Genomic DNA, 19,521 nt, shown 5'->3' with positions numbered 1-19,521 from the left:
TCAGAACAGAACCAGACTCAGACCAGACTCAGACCAGACTCAGACCAGACTCAGAACCAGAACCAGAACCAGACTCAGACCAGACTCAGAACCAGACTCAGACCAGACTCAGAACCAGACTCAGACCAGACTCAGACCAGAACCAGAACCAGACTCAGACCAGACTCAGACCAGACTCAGAACCAGACTCAGACCAGACTCAGAACCAGACTCAGAACCAGACTCAGAACCAGACTCAGACCAGACTCAGACCAGACTCAGACCAGACTCAGAACCAGAACCAGAACCAGACTCAGAACAGAACCAGAACCAGACTCAGAACAGAACCAGACTCAGACCAGACTCAGACCAGACTCAGACCAGACTCAGAACCAGAACCAGAACCAGACTCAGACCAGACTCAGAACCAGACTCAGACCAGACTCAGAACCAGACTCAGACCAGACTCAGACCAGAACCAGAACCAGACTCAGACCAGACTCAGACCAGACTCAGAACCAGACTCAGACCAGACTCAGAACCAGACTCAGAACCAGACTCAGACCAGACTCAGACCAGACTCAGACCAGACTCAGAACCAGAACCAGAACCAGACTCAGAACAGAACCAGAACCAGACTCAGAACAGAACCAGACTCAGACCAGACTCAGACCAGACTCAGACCAGACTCAGAACCAGAACCAGAACCACACTCAGACCAGACTCAGACCAGACTCAGAACCAGAACCAGACTCAGAACCAGAACCAGAACCAGACTCAGACCAGACTCAGAACCAGAACCAGAACCAGACTCAGAACAGAACCAGACTCAGACCAGACTCAGACCAGACTCAGACCAGACTCAGAACCAGAACCAGAACCACACTCAGACCAGACTCAGACCAGACTCAGAACCAGAACCAGAACCAGAACCAGACTCAGAACCAGAACCAGAACCAGAACCAGACTCAGACCAGACTCAGAACCTGAACCAGAACCAGACTCAGACCAGAACCAGAACCAGAACCAGAACCAGAACCAGAACCAGAACCAGACTCAGAACAGCCTACGGAGGTTCTGGTTGGCGGACCGTTCCGTGCCCTTCCGGGTCACACGGGGGCGGTAGAGCGCCGGAGAGCTGCCACCGACAGACAACAGAGGAAGAGCCCCCACCGACTCATTCAGTGCACGTGAAGGCGCCACGGGTCGGTGGACCAGAGGATCCGGGACGCAGCGAGCAGGTAGGACTGTGTCCGGTACCCGGTCGTGACAGACGGGTTTGTCCACGGACTGTTCCCCGTGACGAGTTTCAACCCGCAGTCGCTCCGTTTTTGGTGATTAAAGCCACGTGAGAACTGGACTCTGGACTTGTTCCAGATCACAGGATGTCTGTTTTATTCCTAATTCACTGTTTGATCTCTTCCTGCTCCTGTAATGGAGCTGTGTGGATACAGGATCCGTTCCCCAACAGCCCCCCGTCCGCTGTGGGTCCTACGGACAAACAAAAACATATTTTTATGTGTTTATGGTAAATATAGTGTCAGAAAAATGTCAATATAATAATGTGACGTCATTCTTGAGTCATGCTTCCTCTTGATTAGTTTTTTATTGAATTAAAACCAGTTAAGTTGTTCCTGATTCACACCGGCGACCCGGTGATGACCCTTTGGGACAGAGGCTGAAAGAACCTCAACAGATCAGGAGTACAAGTACAGTAGTAATGTCATAGTACAGTAGTACAGTACAGTAGTAATGTCATAGTACAGTAGTACAGTACAGTAGTAATGTCATAGTACAGTAGTAAAGTACAGTAGTAATGTCATAGTACAGTAGTAAAGTACAGTAGTAATGTCATTATAATGAACGTGGAAAGGAGCAGAGTAAAAACACAATATTCAAATAAGACATTTCCAGAGGAACAAGAATGTTCGTGGGTCGACAAACTGTGTCTATAAAGAATGTCGGTGATGGAGTCACGATGGTTTTGTGTCGTTTCTTCCGGATCGTTGGTGTGACAGGTTGTGATTGGAGGTCGGGTGCCCTCAGGTGCTCTACCTCAGAACAAAGTGTGCAGGGCAGGTGTTCTAAGAAGGGGGGACACACTCTCCCCCCCCGACTAAGAATAATGTCATTTTTCTGTAACATGGTACACTACCACTGCATGACATTGTATCGTTTTCAACATTAAATTAAACAAAAAAGTATATTTCAGTTTATAACAACAAATAATTTTAATAACATTATTCTTAGTCTATAACAGAAAAGATTTTTAAGTGCATCAATTTGCCTGAAATTTATATTTTTAAAAACTTGTTTAAACTACATATTTTTGACCAACTTATTGCATCATTTGATACTGAAAAATGAAATAAAATCAATAAATAAGTAGAACCAAGGCAGTCAGAGACTGCGACCTCCCGCAACACCTCTGAATTCAAAATTTTACCCTGACCTACTTGCATAGATCAAAGATCAAAGCTAGTGCTCTGGCCTGCTGTCATAGATCGAAGCATTAGCTCGCCAACTAGCATTGGAAAGAGCAAGAGAAAACAGAACGAGAGGAAAAGTTTGTTTTCTTATGTTATGACTCGGGGAGTTTCGCGAGTTTTAGCCTTTTTTTCCTAAAAATAAGAAGACCAATGTGTCTACACAGGCTAAAAACCTTGTAACCGCTCTGGAATTCACTTCCCCTATGGCGTAGTGGCGATCGGCTAGTGCAAGCCCAGTTTGGCTTCATGCTTTGCGCTGCCAGCATTTTAGACACAGTAAACACACCGGTCTTTCTTCAGCCCAGCGCTGTTGGCGCTTTTTCATAGATCCTCAAGCTAATACTCCCTGCACACATCTGACAATGAGAGTGCCACTGTTTACCACTATAGTGATGTGAAAGTACACTTTATTCCATTAGAGAGAAAAAAAGCATGTTCCCCCAGGTCACAGGCACCTTCCCTGGCATCGCTCCGTGACCTCCTAGGAAGGCACGCCCCACTATTTGAGAAGTGCTGGTCTAAAGTGTGTTCACACATCTGCCCCAGGGGTATTCCATAAATGGTGGAGATAGATGAGGTGACATGAACACAGAACCCTTTGAAACAAACCACCTGACTTTGATCAAGTCACGCTGTCCTGGGCGGTGTTGGTAAATTGACAAATTTGTGTTTTCAGTTTCCTTTTGTGATCAGCAGTTTATGGTTTATTTTTTCCCGCAGGGCGGTAGGATGGCAGGCCTGTGGAGATCCTACAAAACCTTGATGACCAAATACCCCTGGACCGTTCAGATAGTTACTGCTGGTAGGAATTACTCTGTAATACCTTCTCAAGGGACGTTAAAACTCATCAGGTTTGACACGTGGAAATAACAACCCATGTTCTATTTGTTCTGAACTACAGTATATATTTTATGGTTTTAATCAAGTAAACAAAAGACTCAAGAAACGGAAGCACCAAACTTTAACCTCTATCCCTACCCCTAACCCTACACCTAACCCTACTCCGGCCCCTAATTCTACCCCTAACCCTACCCCAACCCCTAACCCTAACTCTAATCCTACCACAACCCCTAACCCTACCTCTGACCCCTACCCCGACCTCTAACTTTACCCCTAACCCCGACCCCTAACCCTACCCCAACCCCTAACTCTACACCTAACCCTACCTCAACCCCTAACCCTAACTCTAATCCTACCACAACCCCTAACCCCAACCCCTAACCCTAACCCAACCCCTAACTCTACACCTAACCCTACCCCAACCCCTACTTCTAGCCCTATTCCTAACCCTACCCCTAACCCTACTCCAACCCCTAACCCTACCCCATCCCCTAACTACCTCTACCCCAACCCTAACCCTACCCCTAACCCTCACCTACCCCTACCCATAACCCTACATCTACCCCTAATCCTACCTCTAACCCAACCCCTACCCCTACCTGAAGTGTAGCAGACAGTCACATGTCACGACCTTTCCTCCATTTTTTCTGAGGCTCTGAATCTATAAAGAGGAAAGTTTGTTGACCTGAAGGCAAAATGAACTTTTTGGTTAAACTCAGGTCTTTGCAGCTTTGCTGTCTCCTTCATGGCTTCAGATGAACTGCAAACATGATTTTCTTTTGTGAATTTGAATTTCCCAGTTTGGGATCACTAAATATATGTAATCTAATGTAATTATTGCTTTCTTTAAACTTTGGATTCCTTTCATGCTGGATAGTAGGCAGTATGTCCCACCTGAGCTGTGGATTTGTGCAGCTCTTCTAGAGCTCCCACAGGCTTCCTGGCTTCTGCTCGGAATGATAACTAATGTTCTCTAACAAATCTCTGAGGCCTTCTACTGACGTTGAAGTAAATACAGTACTTCATTTAGGTGTGTCACATTAAAGATGGATGAATACAAATTTTTTATTTGTAGAAAAATCTTGATAATTTTCCATCTACTTCACAATTAGACACTACTTTGTGTTGGTCTATCACTTACCATTCCAACAAAATTCTCTTAAGTGTGTTCTTGTAATGTGACAAGAACGCGGAAATCTTTAAGGGTTGTATGAATGCATTCATAAAGCCCTGTAGCCCCCGGAGATGAATGACACTGGGGGAGTTGGTAAAGGGCCTCATCATTGGTAAATACATTTTTGAGTCATGGGTGTGTTCCACCTGAGGATACAGAGGAGCCCTGCACCTTTTTGTTTATAATGGGAGGTATTTAGACTTCTGTAAAAGCACTCTGCCTCAGGAATGATGCAAAACAGGAGCTAATTCTTACATGTTTTGCTGGAGGTTTCTACTGACAATGAAGAACAATTGCTGGATGTTCTTGCAGTTGTGTATGACTCTAAATACGTCTGAACACACTTTTACTGCAGATAAAACTCTTCCTATTTCCAAATCTCTGAGCTGTTACCTGATGGTTCCAGTCTGAACCTGTTGTAGTACAACTTTATGGCCACTAGATGGCTGCAACCATCACCAGTTGTTTTATGTACATCGCCCGTTCGCTGTGACTGGAGTCCTCTTTTTCTGAAGAATGTAAAAACATTTGTTAATAATGGTGAAGTGTAGAATAAGGTGTGTAGATTGTAAGCCAGCCGTGCTATCTTAATCCTGAGAAGAAGGATCTGGAGATCTCCATCATTAGCGCTAACAAACTGATGGGGTGTTCATTGACACCTCGAGAGCTCCTATCTGTTTTGGGGTGTAGTAGGACATTGATAGCAACTGATAACTGCTCCTCAGATGGAAGGGCAGACTGTCAATGTGCTACTCATCCAACCAACACTGTTATGGAGTTCTTGACTTACCCATTGGGTTCATAGCTACTCCACCCTGACAATGCTTTCACTCTCAGCTCATCTGCCGTCCAGAACGTGACAATCATCATCATCAGAGGGATGTCGCTTGTCCTCTAGTCACAGGAAGGCTGCTGAATCCTGTTCTGAAGAACTGGGCCTCTTGAATTGAGGCAGCAGTTGTGGTGCAGTTGTTTGGTCTCCTTACAGAAGAGAGGAAATGAAGAGAGGACAATGGTTTGTGAGAAGATAGAAAGAAGCCAACTGAGTGAAACAGGAACGTCCACCTCTAGATGGGGATGAAAAACTGCACTATGTCATCTGATCCCTATATTTCTGTAGTTTGAACTCAATTCACACCCCCCAGTCACTCCCCCACTCAAACGACCCACATTTGGACCAGGTAAGCAAACAATCCACCAGTGACCTCAGCACCGTTTCCACTTCCCATGGAGGAAGACATGAAGAAGAGTCAAAGGGTTAAGAACTGTAGTTTTAACCCATTTTACTGGAGTGATCTTTTATCTCGACTTAGCTGGTGTTACTAGTCAAGTTTTCATTCAAACAGCAAATGATCTGCTGCTGGGTCCTGGTTGGATCCAGTGGATCTTCAGTGGTGACCAACAACAACAAGGTAACATTTTCTTCATGTGATTTGTAGGAAGCCTGTTGATTAGCAGGAAGGAGGTGCTAGCCTTGCATGTTTGACTGTGTGTGGTGTTGTGGAGCTCATCATGACTTTAACATGCCTGGTGAGGATGGCCAGGAGAGGCCAGGCTGAAGATTACCTCCGTCAGCTCTGACATCAAAGCCTTATGAAAGCTTCCGTCTGTTCGTATCCACAGACGTGACGTGCTGAGTGACTGCCTCGGTTCTTTACTGCCCATCAAATAGTGTGAGTCAAAGTGATAAATGCTTGGATTTACTGCTCTCTAGATGAAGATGGGGGGTTCAGTGAAGTTATTGGTTCTCCCCTGACATTTGAAGGAAAGACGTCTTCTTGGTCAGCCTGGTCAGTGTAGCTAAAGAGCAACTAGAAATGTCCCTCTAGAGTTGGTGGAGACCAAGGGAGGACATTCATGTATGTGATACTCTGGCATTCTAATGAGTGCTGAGTCACTGAGACTGCTGGATGTGTCAGCATGTGCTAACATGGCGGTGGCATAGAGTCGGTGTCGCGTTGACTTGGGTGGTGTCCCATTGTTGACTCGGCGCACTGCGTTTTTTCCGAGCTGAACATCTGTGAACATGGACACAAACTCTTTCTTTCCAGGTATGTTTTCAAGTGTTGAAGCAAACAGACTGAAGTCTTTCTATCTTTTATTCATTAACTGCATTGATTGTTTCCGTGGTTACTCGTATGATGCATACCGTGGTGGTTTGCAGTCATGTTGGCGTCCTTTTTGTTGACTCACCGGGGATTTTAGAGCGATCGGAATTGTTGCATATTGGATCGTTCTACCCTCTTGGCTGCAGTGTATATGATCTATATACAGCATGAAGTATGATTAACCAAATCCTCCCGTGGGTGTAGTGAAAATATCCACAGGAATATCATCACCTGAGCCACCATGCCCAGTGGCCGTCGGTTTTTATTTGCCTCCTGTTTGTCCTCCAGGGTCCTTGGTGGGTGTCGGTGACGTTGCCGCTCAACAGCTGATCGAAAGAAGAGGATTGGCTCATCACAACATAGAGCGGACAGCTAAAATGATGTCCATTGGTTTCTTCTTTGTGGTAAGTAGTGGTAGTGGCCTCCAGTCGTGGGTATTACCAAAAGAATTAACTGGGACGACTTGTGTGTCTATTTATTATGGGCGGTTTTTTTTGCCCCAGCCCTTTCACTTGGAATCATATTTTCAACAGGACAGAAAACCCCCCTAGTGGGTTAAATATTGAATACTGTAAATATTGAATATGTGTTTTTACCTTGAATAATGATAAAGTAAATTAAAATTCCTTTCTCATCACAATGTTGTAGATTGTTTTTTGTTTCTGTTTTTTTTAAATCTTTTTTAGTGGCCTTATGTTCCTCCAATCAGCACCTTCATTGTAAAGCCCAGTCACCTTGTTTCCATACGACGTGTTTATTCTCTCCTTTAGAAAGGCATGACCCTTTCATGACTGATCAATATATTAATCAAAGCCAGTGGCTGAGGACCGGTAGAGTATCACTAAGCAAACATTCAACCGTGATGTGTGTGAACCACAGGGTCCGGTGCTCGGTGGCTGGTACAACGTTCTGGACAGACTGGTGGTTGGAGGAACCAAAACTTCTGCCTTGAAGAAGATGCTGATGGACCAGGTGAGAGGAGCCCCTGAGGCAGCAGACAGTCCCTCCGTGTCTTCTTCTGGTGCGGAGGTTCAAAGAAAGCTGCTGGACTGTCATGTTTTAGTGAGATACGAGGCAAGCAAACAAAAACAATATGGTTTTTGGTAATTAGAACAGAAGGATCACATCTTTTGGAATCGGATCAGAAATAATGGAAGTTCTGTATTGTTTCTATGTGGCCCGGTACCGACTGACCCACCTACCGGTATTGTCCAGAGAGAGACGGCATCAAAATTCAGACGGCGTCAAAAATGTAGGATGAAATCTAATAAAAATAAATCCCACGACACCGCTCAACAATACAGCCATAATGCAGTCAAACATTTGTTCAAGTTGGTTCTGATTAATTTTCTACAAAAACTAACAGAAAACATTATAAAGTTCACAGCCTGGCCAAACCTCCACGACAGGAGCAGGTACACTCAGGAAGCTTTGTGGGCCCCGACCCCCAACCTTATGGTCCACGACCCAGGAGGACCCTGTTTGTTTTGGCTCTGATCCAACACGGACGTCACATGCTGTATGATATGTTTCCCTCGTCACGCTGCTGTTTGGGATCGGGGTAGGATTTTATCCAATCAGTTCGTTCCGAACAGGAACAGAATTATGATGTGTCCGATTTTACGTTCCACCCAAGAACTGACCTTCCTGAACCGGTTAGAATAATAACCGGTTAGAATAATAACCGGTTCCGGTTAGAATAATAACCGGTTCCGGTTAGAATAATAACCTGAACCGGTTAGGTTCAGGTTATTAATAATTACAGTTAATAATTACAGTTTATTAACTGTAAACTGTAATAACAGCCCTTTTAAATATAGATAGACAGGTAGCTGTAGGACTTTTAAACTGGCAATTAGTTTACATAGAACAACAACACTGGTCCAGTTACGGAACAGAGGATGGAGAATCAGAGGGGGACGTTACGGCTGTGTGTGTGTGTGTGTGTGTGTGTGTGTGTGTGTGTGTGTGTGTGTGTTAGAGCTCACCAAACACGGTGTCCTTCTGAACGAAGCCTCTTGTGATCAAGAACAGAGAGAAAACAACGATAAATGTCTGGAGTGTCAGAGGAACTCCACCCAAGGAGATTACACTACATACTGCCAGGCTAAGGACCGGTACCGGTCCGTGGGTCATGTGGTACCGGGCTGCACAGGAAGAATAAATAACTTACATTTCTATGTTTTATTTATTTTGGAATCTGAAAGATTTTTTATTTGAAAAATGACCCGATTCTCCGTTACATCCGTATATGTCAGTGGTCCTCAACCACCGGGTTGAGACCTGGTACCGGGTCGCGGTTACATTCGGAACCGGGAGGCACAGAACGTTTGACTTTTTTTTAAAAATTGATTATCAGTCTAAAGATGTTTTATTTTGAAAAGTGACGTCTGTGTGAAGGACACACAGGTGAATGCGTGCACCTGTCCCTCTTGACAGGTCTGGGTCACGTGACAGGTTACCAGCCGTTACCCCTAAATTAAGCGCCCACAACCACACCAGTGTTCTGGATTAAAGTCAAGGCAGATTATCCTGAGACCCTAAAAGTATCTTGATCCCTGCTTCCATTTCCACCTCCCGTCTCTGTGAAGTGGGATTTTCTGTAGTGACAGTAAAGAAAACCAAACTGGAGTAGACCGGACGTCTGAACACACTTCAGGTGTCATTGTCTCCGTTACCCCGAGATCAGAGGCCCCCCACCACTAATTCATTATTGTAATTATTATTATTTGATTGATTGTTCACCCTTTGATTGAAATGATCAGTATTTCTCCTACGTTGAATGAACTGATTGTAAGTCACTATATTTAAAATAAACCTCATCAGTGCCGTCACTTCAGTCCAGTTTTTAATTTTATTTCTTACAATTATTTTGTTTACAGAGATATTGATTATCAATTTATGAAAAAAAAGGTTGTTTATTGTCTGTTGATGTCAGCGTTTTACATAAAACAGATGATGTATAATTAGACTACAGCTGTTCTGGTGTCATTAACGATTATCCAGCAAATGAAGGCCGGTCCGTGAAAATATTGTCTGAGATGAAACCGGTCCGTGGAGATAAAGAGGCTGAGGACCGCTGGTATATAGTACTGTACTGTGTGGGGAACTGTAGCCATAGCCAATGAGTTTATGTCTAAATCAAACATTTTTAAGATTGACAGACTGCAGTGCTTATGTAGTAGGAATATGAACGAGGTTGGGGGACTACTTTTGATTGATTTGATAACAGGTTCATTCAGTCAAAAACAGAACAGGTGCTAAAACCTGGATTATCTCCTCTTGTGCTATATTTCTATTAAAATACTTCTCACACGTCCATTAAGTCTTTTTTAAATCATATGTCAACAGCTGACAATAGTTTTTACCCATCGATAATTTAAATGCTCTAATTTCTAAAATCAGCATCTATTACTAGAGACACCAAAATAACTTTTATCGACTTCTGTTAAGAAATGATGTCATGAAAGTGAACCTGCATTTATTAACCACTATGAACCTAAAATGTTAAGTTTGAATTGGACTCTGATTTCCTGAATTTGCAGTATGTTGATACGTGTATTAAATGACCTTAAACGTATATTTTAAACGTTGTGATATATAGTTTATAATAATCCAGCGGTTAACCGAGTCTGTTTGTGTCTGTTGGTAGTTGTGTTTCACTCCAGGTTTCCTGGCGTCCTTTCTCTGTATCTCCGGCGCTTTGAACGGCTTGACAGTGGAGGAGAACACCAACAAGCTCAAGAGGGTGAGTTTGTTTTACGCAGCTTCATTTAAATTGGAATTAAAGTATTAATTGTAAACTAATTGTACAGTTTTGTGTTTTCTATGAAAAGTCACACTATTTCCCACTATGAGTTGTAAATTGATTAGGAAATATAGTCAAGACATTGATAAGGTTAGAAGTAATGATTTGTATTTGAAATAATTTTTCCTTCAAACTGTGCTTTGGTCAAAGAATCCTACATTTGCAGCGTTGCAGACTTTTGTTAATTTGTTGAGGTAATACAGACAGATTTCCCCTCACACTTCAGGAAGCCGTTACGATACCCCCACCTTGATTGACAGATGGCTTCATGCACTATTCCAGCATCTTTTCAGTTGTTCTGCATCTCACAAATGTTCTCCTGTGATCCAAACACCTCAAACTTCCATTCATCCTTCCATAACACTTTTTCCAATCTTCCTCTGGCCAATGATGTTCCAATGATCCATACTAGAGACCAATGTACTCATTTTCTTGCTCAGTTGTGCAGCGGTCAGAGCCTGTTTGTGCTCTTCTCTGACAGGAGTTGTATATACTGTTGTAGGAAATCTACAGTTTCTTAGAAATTTCTCATTTACATTTCTGAGAACAAGAATAGAGACAAGAATAGTACAGTTTTCATCTGTACTAACATGATTACACAAGTGTTTTATAATCATCCATGAGCGAACACGTTGTACCAGTAGAACACTGGAGTGATGGCTGCTGGAAATGGGCCCCTACCCACCTATGTAGATATTGCACCAAAAACCAGACATTGGCTGCTAGAATAGTCACTTATCACATTAGCAATGTATAGAGTGTATTTCTGATTAGTTTGAAGTTCTTTATTGAAAACAGCAGTGCTTTTCTTTCAAAAATAAGGACATTTCTAAGTGACCCCAAACATTTGAACTGTAGTGTGTGAATCTTTGAAGGGTTTTCTTCTTCTTTTTACTTTAGTGCAGCATTCTGGACAAAAAGCTGATTTGGAACAGGATGCTTGTTCTAATGGTTGTTAATCTGGTGTTCTGTGTTTAAACCTGAGGCCTGGAACAAACTATTTAGAGGACGGTAAGTTTAGTTTCACTGTAGCTGCAGCGTCTGACCTCTCATCCGTATTAGAAACCATTTCCTGGGACAAAGATGAGAGATGAACGGTGGAAATAGCTGGAGTGACTCATACCTGTGTGTGTGTGTGTGTGTGTGTGTGTGTGTGTGTGTGTGTGTGTGTGTGTGTGTGTGTGTGTGTGTGTGTGTGTGTGTGTGTGTGTGTGTGTGTGTGTGTGTGTTTGTATGCCATGTCAGGGCTGACTGTCGTCTTGTTCCAGCTGCTCAAACGTCCGCCGCCACCTTGTGTACCCACATTGTTCAGATCAATTATTGACCAAAGGAGCCCAATCTGGTAAAGGTCAGAGGACCTGAGATAAATGACAGAAGTGTTGATTACAACAAGGCCTGGAGCTGAAGAACCGTGACATGGTGGGGGCGGCAGTGGCTCAGCGGTAGAGCGGGTCGTCCAATGTTCCCAAGACCGGCGGTTCGATTCCCGCTCCAACTGCCGATCACCTTTGAAGCATTGCTGAGGTGTGTGTGTGTGTGTGTGTGTGTGTGTGTGTGTGTGTGTGTGTGTGTGTGTGTGTGTGTGTGTGTGTGTGTGTGTGCTACAGGGGCCTGTACACACTAATATGTATGCATGTGTTTGATTGAAGAATTACTAACCAGAGTTTGCTCTTAATTTCCCTTCAAGTCCTTTTCTTTCCTTTACTCTGCCCCCCCCCCATGTTTGACAGTGAGGTAAAATAATACCTCAATCAATCAAGTTTTATTGATAAAGCGTTTGATCATGTCAGCAGACATTCCAAAGCGCTTTAACAGACAGAAAAACCCAACTGAACCCTCCAGAGCGAGCTTAAGCGACAGCAGGGGGGAAAACTCCCTCATTGAGGAAGAAACTCCGGGCAGGACCCAGACTCTGGAGGGGGGTCATCCGCCTCGACCGGTTGGGTGGAAAAGAAAGAAAAGTAAGATCAGGACAGGGTCAGAGACAGAGAGAGAGTCAGATGGTCCAGATAGAGTCAGTGTCTCTGTGGTTACAGTCAGACCATGTGATGCCGGCGCTGAATCGGGGACCAGGAGGTCAGGCTGTGTTCACGACTCCTGGGTTGTTGCCTTCATACATGTTCACCATCAGGCAGTTGGTGAATTCAAAGCACAATTCCAGCTGCATGGATGAACATCCTGATCCTGTTGACGCGTCTCTGATGTCATCAGCTGTCGACGTTTCCAGTCACGTGATGAAGAAACGCGTTGGACCGTAATTAAAAACAGTCTGATGCTGAAGGAAAGGAATCAAACGGGAACTGATTAAAACTGGAGCGCCGGCTTGTTTTTATATGCCGTGTCATGTTGGGGTGACCTTTTAAAGAGACGACGGGGTTGTTTGTGTGTAACAGAGTGTATAACACACACACACACACACACACACTTCGTTTGTCTCACCGTCGTCAGTTTAAAGGGACTGTTACACTAAAAGACGTCTGTTTCTACCTGTTCCAGGGTTATTTTTTACAGCCTGATCGTTTGTCTTTACAATCTTCCCGACTTCGTAGCGCGGATGTTTGAGATGTTGATACCAGATGAATTTTAGGCTCGTCAGTCCAGAGGATGTTCACCCTAAGGCGCAGAAGGCCTTCCTGTGTGCTGTGGGTACAGCGGAGCCCCCCCACCCGCCTCAGTGGCTTTGCTTCAAAGCGGTGACGTATTGTAGTTGTCAGTGTTCGCGCGTCCGTCCGTCCGTCCGTCTGTCCAGCCTTGATTTCAAATACTCTGGATTATTCTTAAAGCAAACATTTAACCCTTTACTTTCTGCGACCTTCAGCTTCAAGTTGTTTTGTGAAAATGTCCCTGATGACAAATGATGAGCATTAAATGAGCTGCAGATATATTGACTAAGTCTTCTAACTTTTGCCACAGGACTACATGGATGCCCTGCTCTCAAATTACTCTGTGAGTTTTTTTATTTACAACCTATAATTTATTGACATGGATGTTGAAGGGACTTCATACATTTCTGACTGAGTTGTCTGTCTGTGTTCCAGCTGTGGCCCGCCATACAGATCGTCAATTTCTACTTCATTCCACTACAGTACAGGTAAGTGTTGCTACTGCACTTACCTGTACATTCACCTGTGTGGGTTCTATGACATGTTCGGGGCGGACAGCTGAAGTTAGGACTTGGGGAAACGAGTTTAAATGTCATTGAAGCTAAAATGAAAACTGTTGAACTGAGAATACCTCCGGCGGTCCTTGTTAGACCGTCAGACTGTAGAGTCGACCCAGATTCAAGCAGTGACGACAACCCCCCCCCTGTTGTAGGCTGGTCCTCGTCCAGATCGTAGCCATCGGCTGGAACTCCTACCTGACCTGGAAGGTCAATAAGATGTGAACGACGATCGCAAGTCCAGCCTGTGTTGGTGACGATGATGGTTTTACACTTGTGTGTGTGTGTGTGTGTGTGTGTGTGTGTGTGTGTGTGTGTGTGTGTGTGTGTGTGTGTGTGTGTGTGTGTGTGTGTGAGACACGGCCCTATCTGGCCTACCCTACCTAATGCTGGTATTTCCAATGTGTAAAACCGCTATTGAGTCACTGATGAAGGTCGGAGGAACACACTCGTCTTCCCCGAATGACAAATTCACACTTGAAAGTCAAACGTACATTTGCACAAATGTGTGTGAAGGTTAGTTATTTATGGGAGTAGGATTACGTGGTGGAGCCACAATAACACGTTTTCATACTTTGCGCTCCCACTACATACAAAGGAACCCGCTCAATCCACCAGATGTATTTTTAATCACTTGAAACAAACGTGACGCACAATAATTAGTTGCACGTAAATAATATTTGTTTTGGGGGTGGTTTTTAGCATCTGTTGTATTTCCTACTTTTCCACAAATTAACTTTTAACTAACCCCTGGAAAAGGAAAGGATCCTTTTTTTAAAAGTGACGCACAAACAATTCTTCACATTTTCATTCACATGGTAACAAGTCTCATCAGCCGCAGGATGCAATGCATTCTGGTCCGTCAGGCCGTCCCAGGGTGAAATAACATCATTCTTTTACAGTAAATGTATGAATGCAGAAATAAATCCTATGTTTCATGCAAGGACAGTATTGTCAGCACCTGATGGGCTTATTTCCCAACAAATGCAATGATTTTATTTGCTTTCTTCATGGTAAATAATAATGACAATTAATAATAATTATAATAATAATAAATAGAATTATAATAATTGTGATAATAATAATAGACTACAGACAGTTATCTTAAAGCCTGGAATGAGCTGGCTGGTCTCTGGAGGTAAACGGTTCTCCTGGGTTTATATTTATCAAACCAGCAGTTCCACATTTTATTTGTGTTCAATGCTAAGCTAACTGGCTATTGAGACATGAGATGTGTGAATCTTGTCATATAACTTTACGAAGGAATCAAACTCCTCCTGAGAAAAGACCTTTTCCTTCTGGTAGACGAGTGTACGACCTTGATTTTTTTTATTTAATTTTTTTATTTTAAATTGAACTAGTTAATGAGAAGAGGTAAATACTTACTTGATCATGTTTGAAATGTTCCATAAATTATACAGTGTTTTTCCATTTAAAGGCTAACTTTACAACTGAAGAAAATCATAACTTAATTTAAAACTGTGAATAAATCCATAGCCAGGAAGGAAGCAGCATCGGTTGTGTGACGTTGGTTGAAACACCTGATAGCATATAGCACTTCCTTCAGCTAAAAATACACCAACAATTGAACAAGCACTGTTTTAGTTTTTAGAACTTTTTCAACATGGCCTGACCTTTGACCTCTTCTAGTACCTTGCCTATGCTCAGGTGACAGTCGTGTTGGTCTTGATGTATATTACCGTTCGCTGAACGTCTCGCACGTGAATACAACACCTTTTGGTTCTGAAATAAAATTTTTTCCGGATACAATCTGTATCCTGGAATTTCAACACCGACAATGGCAGGAATCCAGTGATTGATTGACAATCGTGTGTGTGTGTGTGTGTGTTTGTGTGTGTCAGTTACTTCTGATGTGCTGTAAATGGTTGCTATACACCTAATGTGTGTATTTGTAATTATATTTTGTCAAAATGATCTAATAAAGGTTTCTCTAATAAAGGTTTGTGTTTGACCTCTCACTTCTGTGCAGCTTCAGCTGGGTGGGGTTAGTCTGGAGGAGCATGTGGGGGTTCCTGGGGTGGGCTATCAAACAAGTGAACTGCACACATTTTCTCCACACAAACACATTTTGTCTGTATCTGATAAAAACAGGATGTCTGATGGATCCAATGAGAAACAAACAGACTGACATGTGAGTGGAGATACGAGTCGTGCTTCAGGACACCACCGCTAGTTGGTGGATGGATACAACATCAGTGAGACCGTATCTCGTTGTTTACTCCACGGAAAACGGGGTAAAGAAGTATCTTGTGTGTGTTTGAGACTTTTACATGTTTTCATTATTATGCAACCATCTATTTTCTTCTGCTGTGTGGGTCACTGCAGCTGAGCGCTGGGCACTACGCAGATGAGAGGTGGAGGACACGCAGTTACTTTAAATGGGGAAAATTTGTTTGAGTTACGACAAGACTGATTTACGAGTTGTATATATCAATGGCAGGCCGTGCATTTCACACTTAGTCCTTCAATAATGTTCTACTTAGTCAAACTTGCATAAATACATCCCACAATACTCTAAGCGGCTCCCGCCCCTGAAACAAAGTAGCGTTTGAGGACTGAGGCGTTTATAACTTCTCACAAAAGGTGATAAAAACAGTCACTTCTGAAGAGGCGTTGGCTCTACTTATATTGTCGCTCACACTGAATAACCCTTTGGCCACGCCTTCATAGACAGATGAAATGACCATTCATGACTCCACAGCTTCTTCTCCTTTGGGCTTCTCCCTTCAGGGGTCTCCACAGCCAATCAGTGTCCTCCATCTAACCCTGTCTTCTCATCCTCTTCTCTCACACCAACTACCTTCATGTCCTCTTTCACTACATTCATAAACCTCCTCTTTGGTCTTCCTCTAGGCCTCCTGCCTGGTGGTTCAGAACTCAGCATCCTTCTACCAATATATTCACTATCTCTCCTCTGGACATGTCCAAACCATCTCAGTCTGGCCTCTTTTCCACACTCTCCATTGCTCTGGACTGTTGAGCCTAAGTACTTCAAATCCTCCACCTTCTTGATCTCTTCTCCCTGTAACCTCACTCTTCCACTTGGGTCCCTTTCATTCACACACATGTACTCTGTCTTACTGTGCAGGGCTCGAAATTAACTGTTTTTCTTGGTAGCACTGGTGCTCCCAAATTTAGAAGTTAGTAGCACCAGCAAAGACTTGAGGAGCACCTACCCAAAAGCAAGGCAGTGACGGAGCGATAGAGACGCTCCGTCCATCTCCGTTCCTCCTCTCTCCTTCGACCAGGAGAGCAGCTGCAGCTGCGCTCTCATTGTTTCCTGGCAGGACGGCAGGAGCGCCGTCTCACAAAAAAAGGCGCACTAGTCGCTCCGGTGCTCCCAAATATATTTAATAGTCGCACTGATAAAAATTTGGGCACATATGCGACCAAAATGGGCGCAATTTCGAGCCGTGTTACTGCGTCTAACCTTCATTCCTCTCCTTTCCAGGACAAACCTCCACCTCTCTAGCTTCTACTCCACCTGTTCCTTCCACTACTCTCTCCCATAACTTCATCGTATGGCTCATCAGCTTTATTCCTCTGTAGTTGCCACAACTCTGCACATCTCCCTTGTTCTTAAAAATGGGCACCAGCACACTTCTCCTCCATTCCTCAGGCATCTTCTCACTATCTAAGATCCTGTTGAACAACCCAGTCAGAAACTCTACCGCCACCTCTCCTAGACACTTCCATACCTCTACAGGTATATCATCAGGACCAACTGCCTTTCCACTCTTCATCCTCTTCAATGCCCTCCTCACTTCATCCTGACTAATCTTTGCTACATCCTGGTCCACAACAGTCACCTCTTCTAGTCTTTGTTCCCTCTCATTTTCCACGTTCATCAACTCTTCAAAGTACTCTTTCCATCTTCCCATCACACTACTGGCACCTGTCAATAGACTTCCATCCCTATCCTTAATCACCCTAACCTGCTGCACGTCCTTCCCATCTCTGTCTCTCTGTCTTGCCAACCTGTATAGATCAGTCTCTCCCTCCTTACTGTCCAACCTAGCATACAAGTCATCATAAGCTTCTTGTTTGGCCTTTGCTACCTCTACCTTCACCTTACGCTGCATCTCCCTGTACTCCTGTCTACTCTCCTCAGTCCTCTCAGTGTCCCACTTCTTCTTAGCTAACCTCTTTCTCTGTATACACTCCTGTACCTCCTCATTCCACCACCAAGTCTCCTTATCTACTTTCCTTCCAGATGACACACAAAGTACTCTCCTACCTGTCTCCCTGATCACATTAGCTGTAGTTGTCCAGTCATCTGGAAGCACCTCCTGACCACCCAGAGCCTGTCTTAACTCCTTCCTAAAAGTCCTGCAACACTCTTCCTTTTTCAGCTTCCACCATTTTGTCTTCTGCTCTGCCTTTGCCCTCTTGATCTTCCTCACCACCAGAGTCATCCTACACACCACCATCCTATGCTGTTTGGCTACACTCTCACCTACCACTACTTTACAGTCACTGATCTCCTTCAGATTACACCTGGTCTCCTGGACACACAGTATGTCTACCTTCCTCCTCTGCATCATGTCAACCAACTCTCTACCTTTTCCTGTCATAGTCCCAACATTCAACGTCCCTACTCTCAGTCCTATACTCTTGGTGTTCCTCTTCTCTTTCTTCGAGCGAACGCACTTTCCTCCTCTCCTTCTTCGACCAACAGTAATCCAATTTCCACCTGCACCCTGTAGGTCAACAGCGCCGATGGCGGTCGTTGTTAACCCGGGCCTCGACCGATCCGGTATGGAAGTCATAGGTTTGATTCGCATGTTTGATTTGGCAAAAGTTTTACGCCGGATGCCCTTCCTGATGCAACCCTCTGTATTTATCCGGGCTTGGGACCGGCACAATAAGACACTGGCTTGTGCCCTCTTGTGGCTACATTATTTATGACACCACAGCTAGAGAAACAAAATACAAAAAGTTACTAAGACATCGGCTTTTTTCCAGCAGTGACGGCGTTAAAATGAAATTAAATAAATTAAAAAATCTAATAAAAAATCTAATAAAATGCTTGTACTCACCAAAACAGCTGTTCAAACGGCGTATTTAACACAAAATTCATTCTCTTTTCTTTTGTCAAGAACACTTTGATGATTTGGTTGTACAGTTTATCTGTGCGTTTTAATTCAGCAACAAATCCTTTTCTACTGACCTGGAGGCCGATGCTGAAAGCGCACCTGTCCAGTTTCTCTTGTCTCAGGAGAACTAGCTTCTCTTCAAATGTGTGTCGTGAAAAACGTTTTCTCACAGTGCGGGGAGTCCTGCATTTGAGATTCTGAAGGTCTTGGGCAGATTTCATTCAACCTGATAACTTGAACTGGAACTTTAAAACTGGACAGAACGACAGTGGGAGCTGTCCACGGTGCTGAACCTGATCTATGAGAATATGTTACACGTAAAGATAGTTTTCAGTGCTCACATACAATTATTTGACAAATAATTACAGACTGAACAATTCTCAAGTCCCTAAACAATGCTCTTCACACACTAAACATCTAGTAATACATGGAAAAATAACTTTGATATCCTTTTTTCTCCTTTAGTTTATTTTAGATCCTGAAATACTTGTGAAATTTGGAGCCATGGCGGCTCTAGTTTGTTTTTCTTTAAATGATCAGCACAAATGATCAAGAAATGAGTTAGAAATACTCCGTAATTCATGAAACCTGTAATTCCTGAAACCTGTCCAAATCCAACGTGTTATCAGAGTTTCCAGGCTGGAAGTGATAACCTTGCTTTTTGGATTATATATTTATTTAATACATTAAAATCAAAAGTAAAATTATGAATTCACTCAAACTGATGACAGAAGAAAAGAACTCCTTCATGATTTGCAGGTTTTCCATGTTTTGCATCACATGGTCATGAGATAAGTGGTTGAAGACGGATAGATGGCTTTTAGATGGTGTAACTTTAATCATGAA

General features: G+C 43.5%; 1 protein-coding gene across 2 annotated transcripts; it reads left to right on the top strand.

The window, feature by feature from the left end:
* Positions 1–1,144: 1,144 nt before the first annotated feature.
* Positions 1,145–15,508, top strand: mpv17 (mitochondrial inner membrane protein MPV17). 2 transcript variants are annotated; one of them, XM_068343405.1, is made up of 8 exons: positions 1,145–1,220; positions 3,189–3,270; positions 6,879–6,994; positions 7,470–7,562; positions 10,243–10,338; positions 13,312–13,344; positions 13,437–13,489; positions 13,714–15,508. In XM_068343405.1, the coding sequence occupies exons 2-8, from the start codon at positions 3,198–3,200 to the stop codon at positions 13,781–13,783; spliced, it is 534 nt and encodes a 177-aa protein (XP_068199506.1). In that variant the 5' UTR covers positions 1,145–1,220; positions 3,189–3,197; the 3' UTR covers positions 13,784–15,508. The 2 variants fall into 2 exon arrangements, with proteins under 2 accessions (XP_068199506.1, XP_068199505.1); XM_068343404.1 differs by lacking the exon at positions 1,145–1,220 and adding an exon at positions 1,229–1,507.
* The last annotated feature ends 4,013 nt before the right edge of the window (positions 15,509–19,521 follow it).

The sequence above is a fragment of the Antennarius striatus genome, chromosome 19 (genome assembly GCF_040054535.1).
Source record: "Antennarius striatus isolate MH-2024 chromosome 19, ASM4005453v1, whole genome shotgun sequence".
Classification (NCBI taxonomy): domain Eukaryota; kingdom Metazoa; phylum Chordata; class Actinopteri; order Lophiiformes; family Antennariidae; genus Antennarius; species Antennarius striatus.
Note: the sequence above shows the minus strand (reverse complement) of the source record. Positions and strands in the feature narration are given on the sequence as shown.

Excerpts from the sequence above, each read along its gene's own strand:
- mpv17 (XM_068343404.1), top strand. Across the intron at positions 7,563-10,242 it reads AGAAGATGCTGATGGACCAG|TTGTGTTTCACTCCAGGTTT; the intron begins GTGAGAGGAGCC and ends GTCTGTTGGTAG. Across the intron at positions 13,490-13,713 it reads TTCATTCCACTACAGTACAG|GCTGGTCCTCGTCCAGATCG; the intron begins GTAAGTGTTGCT and ends CCCCTGTTGTAG.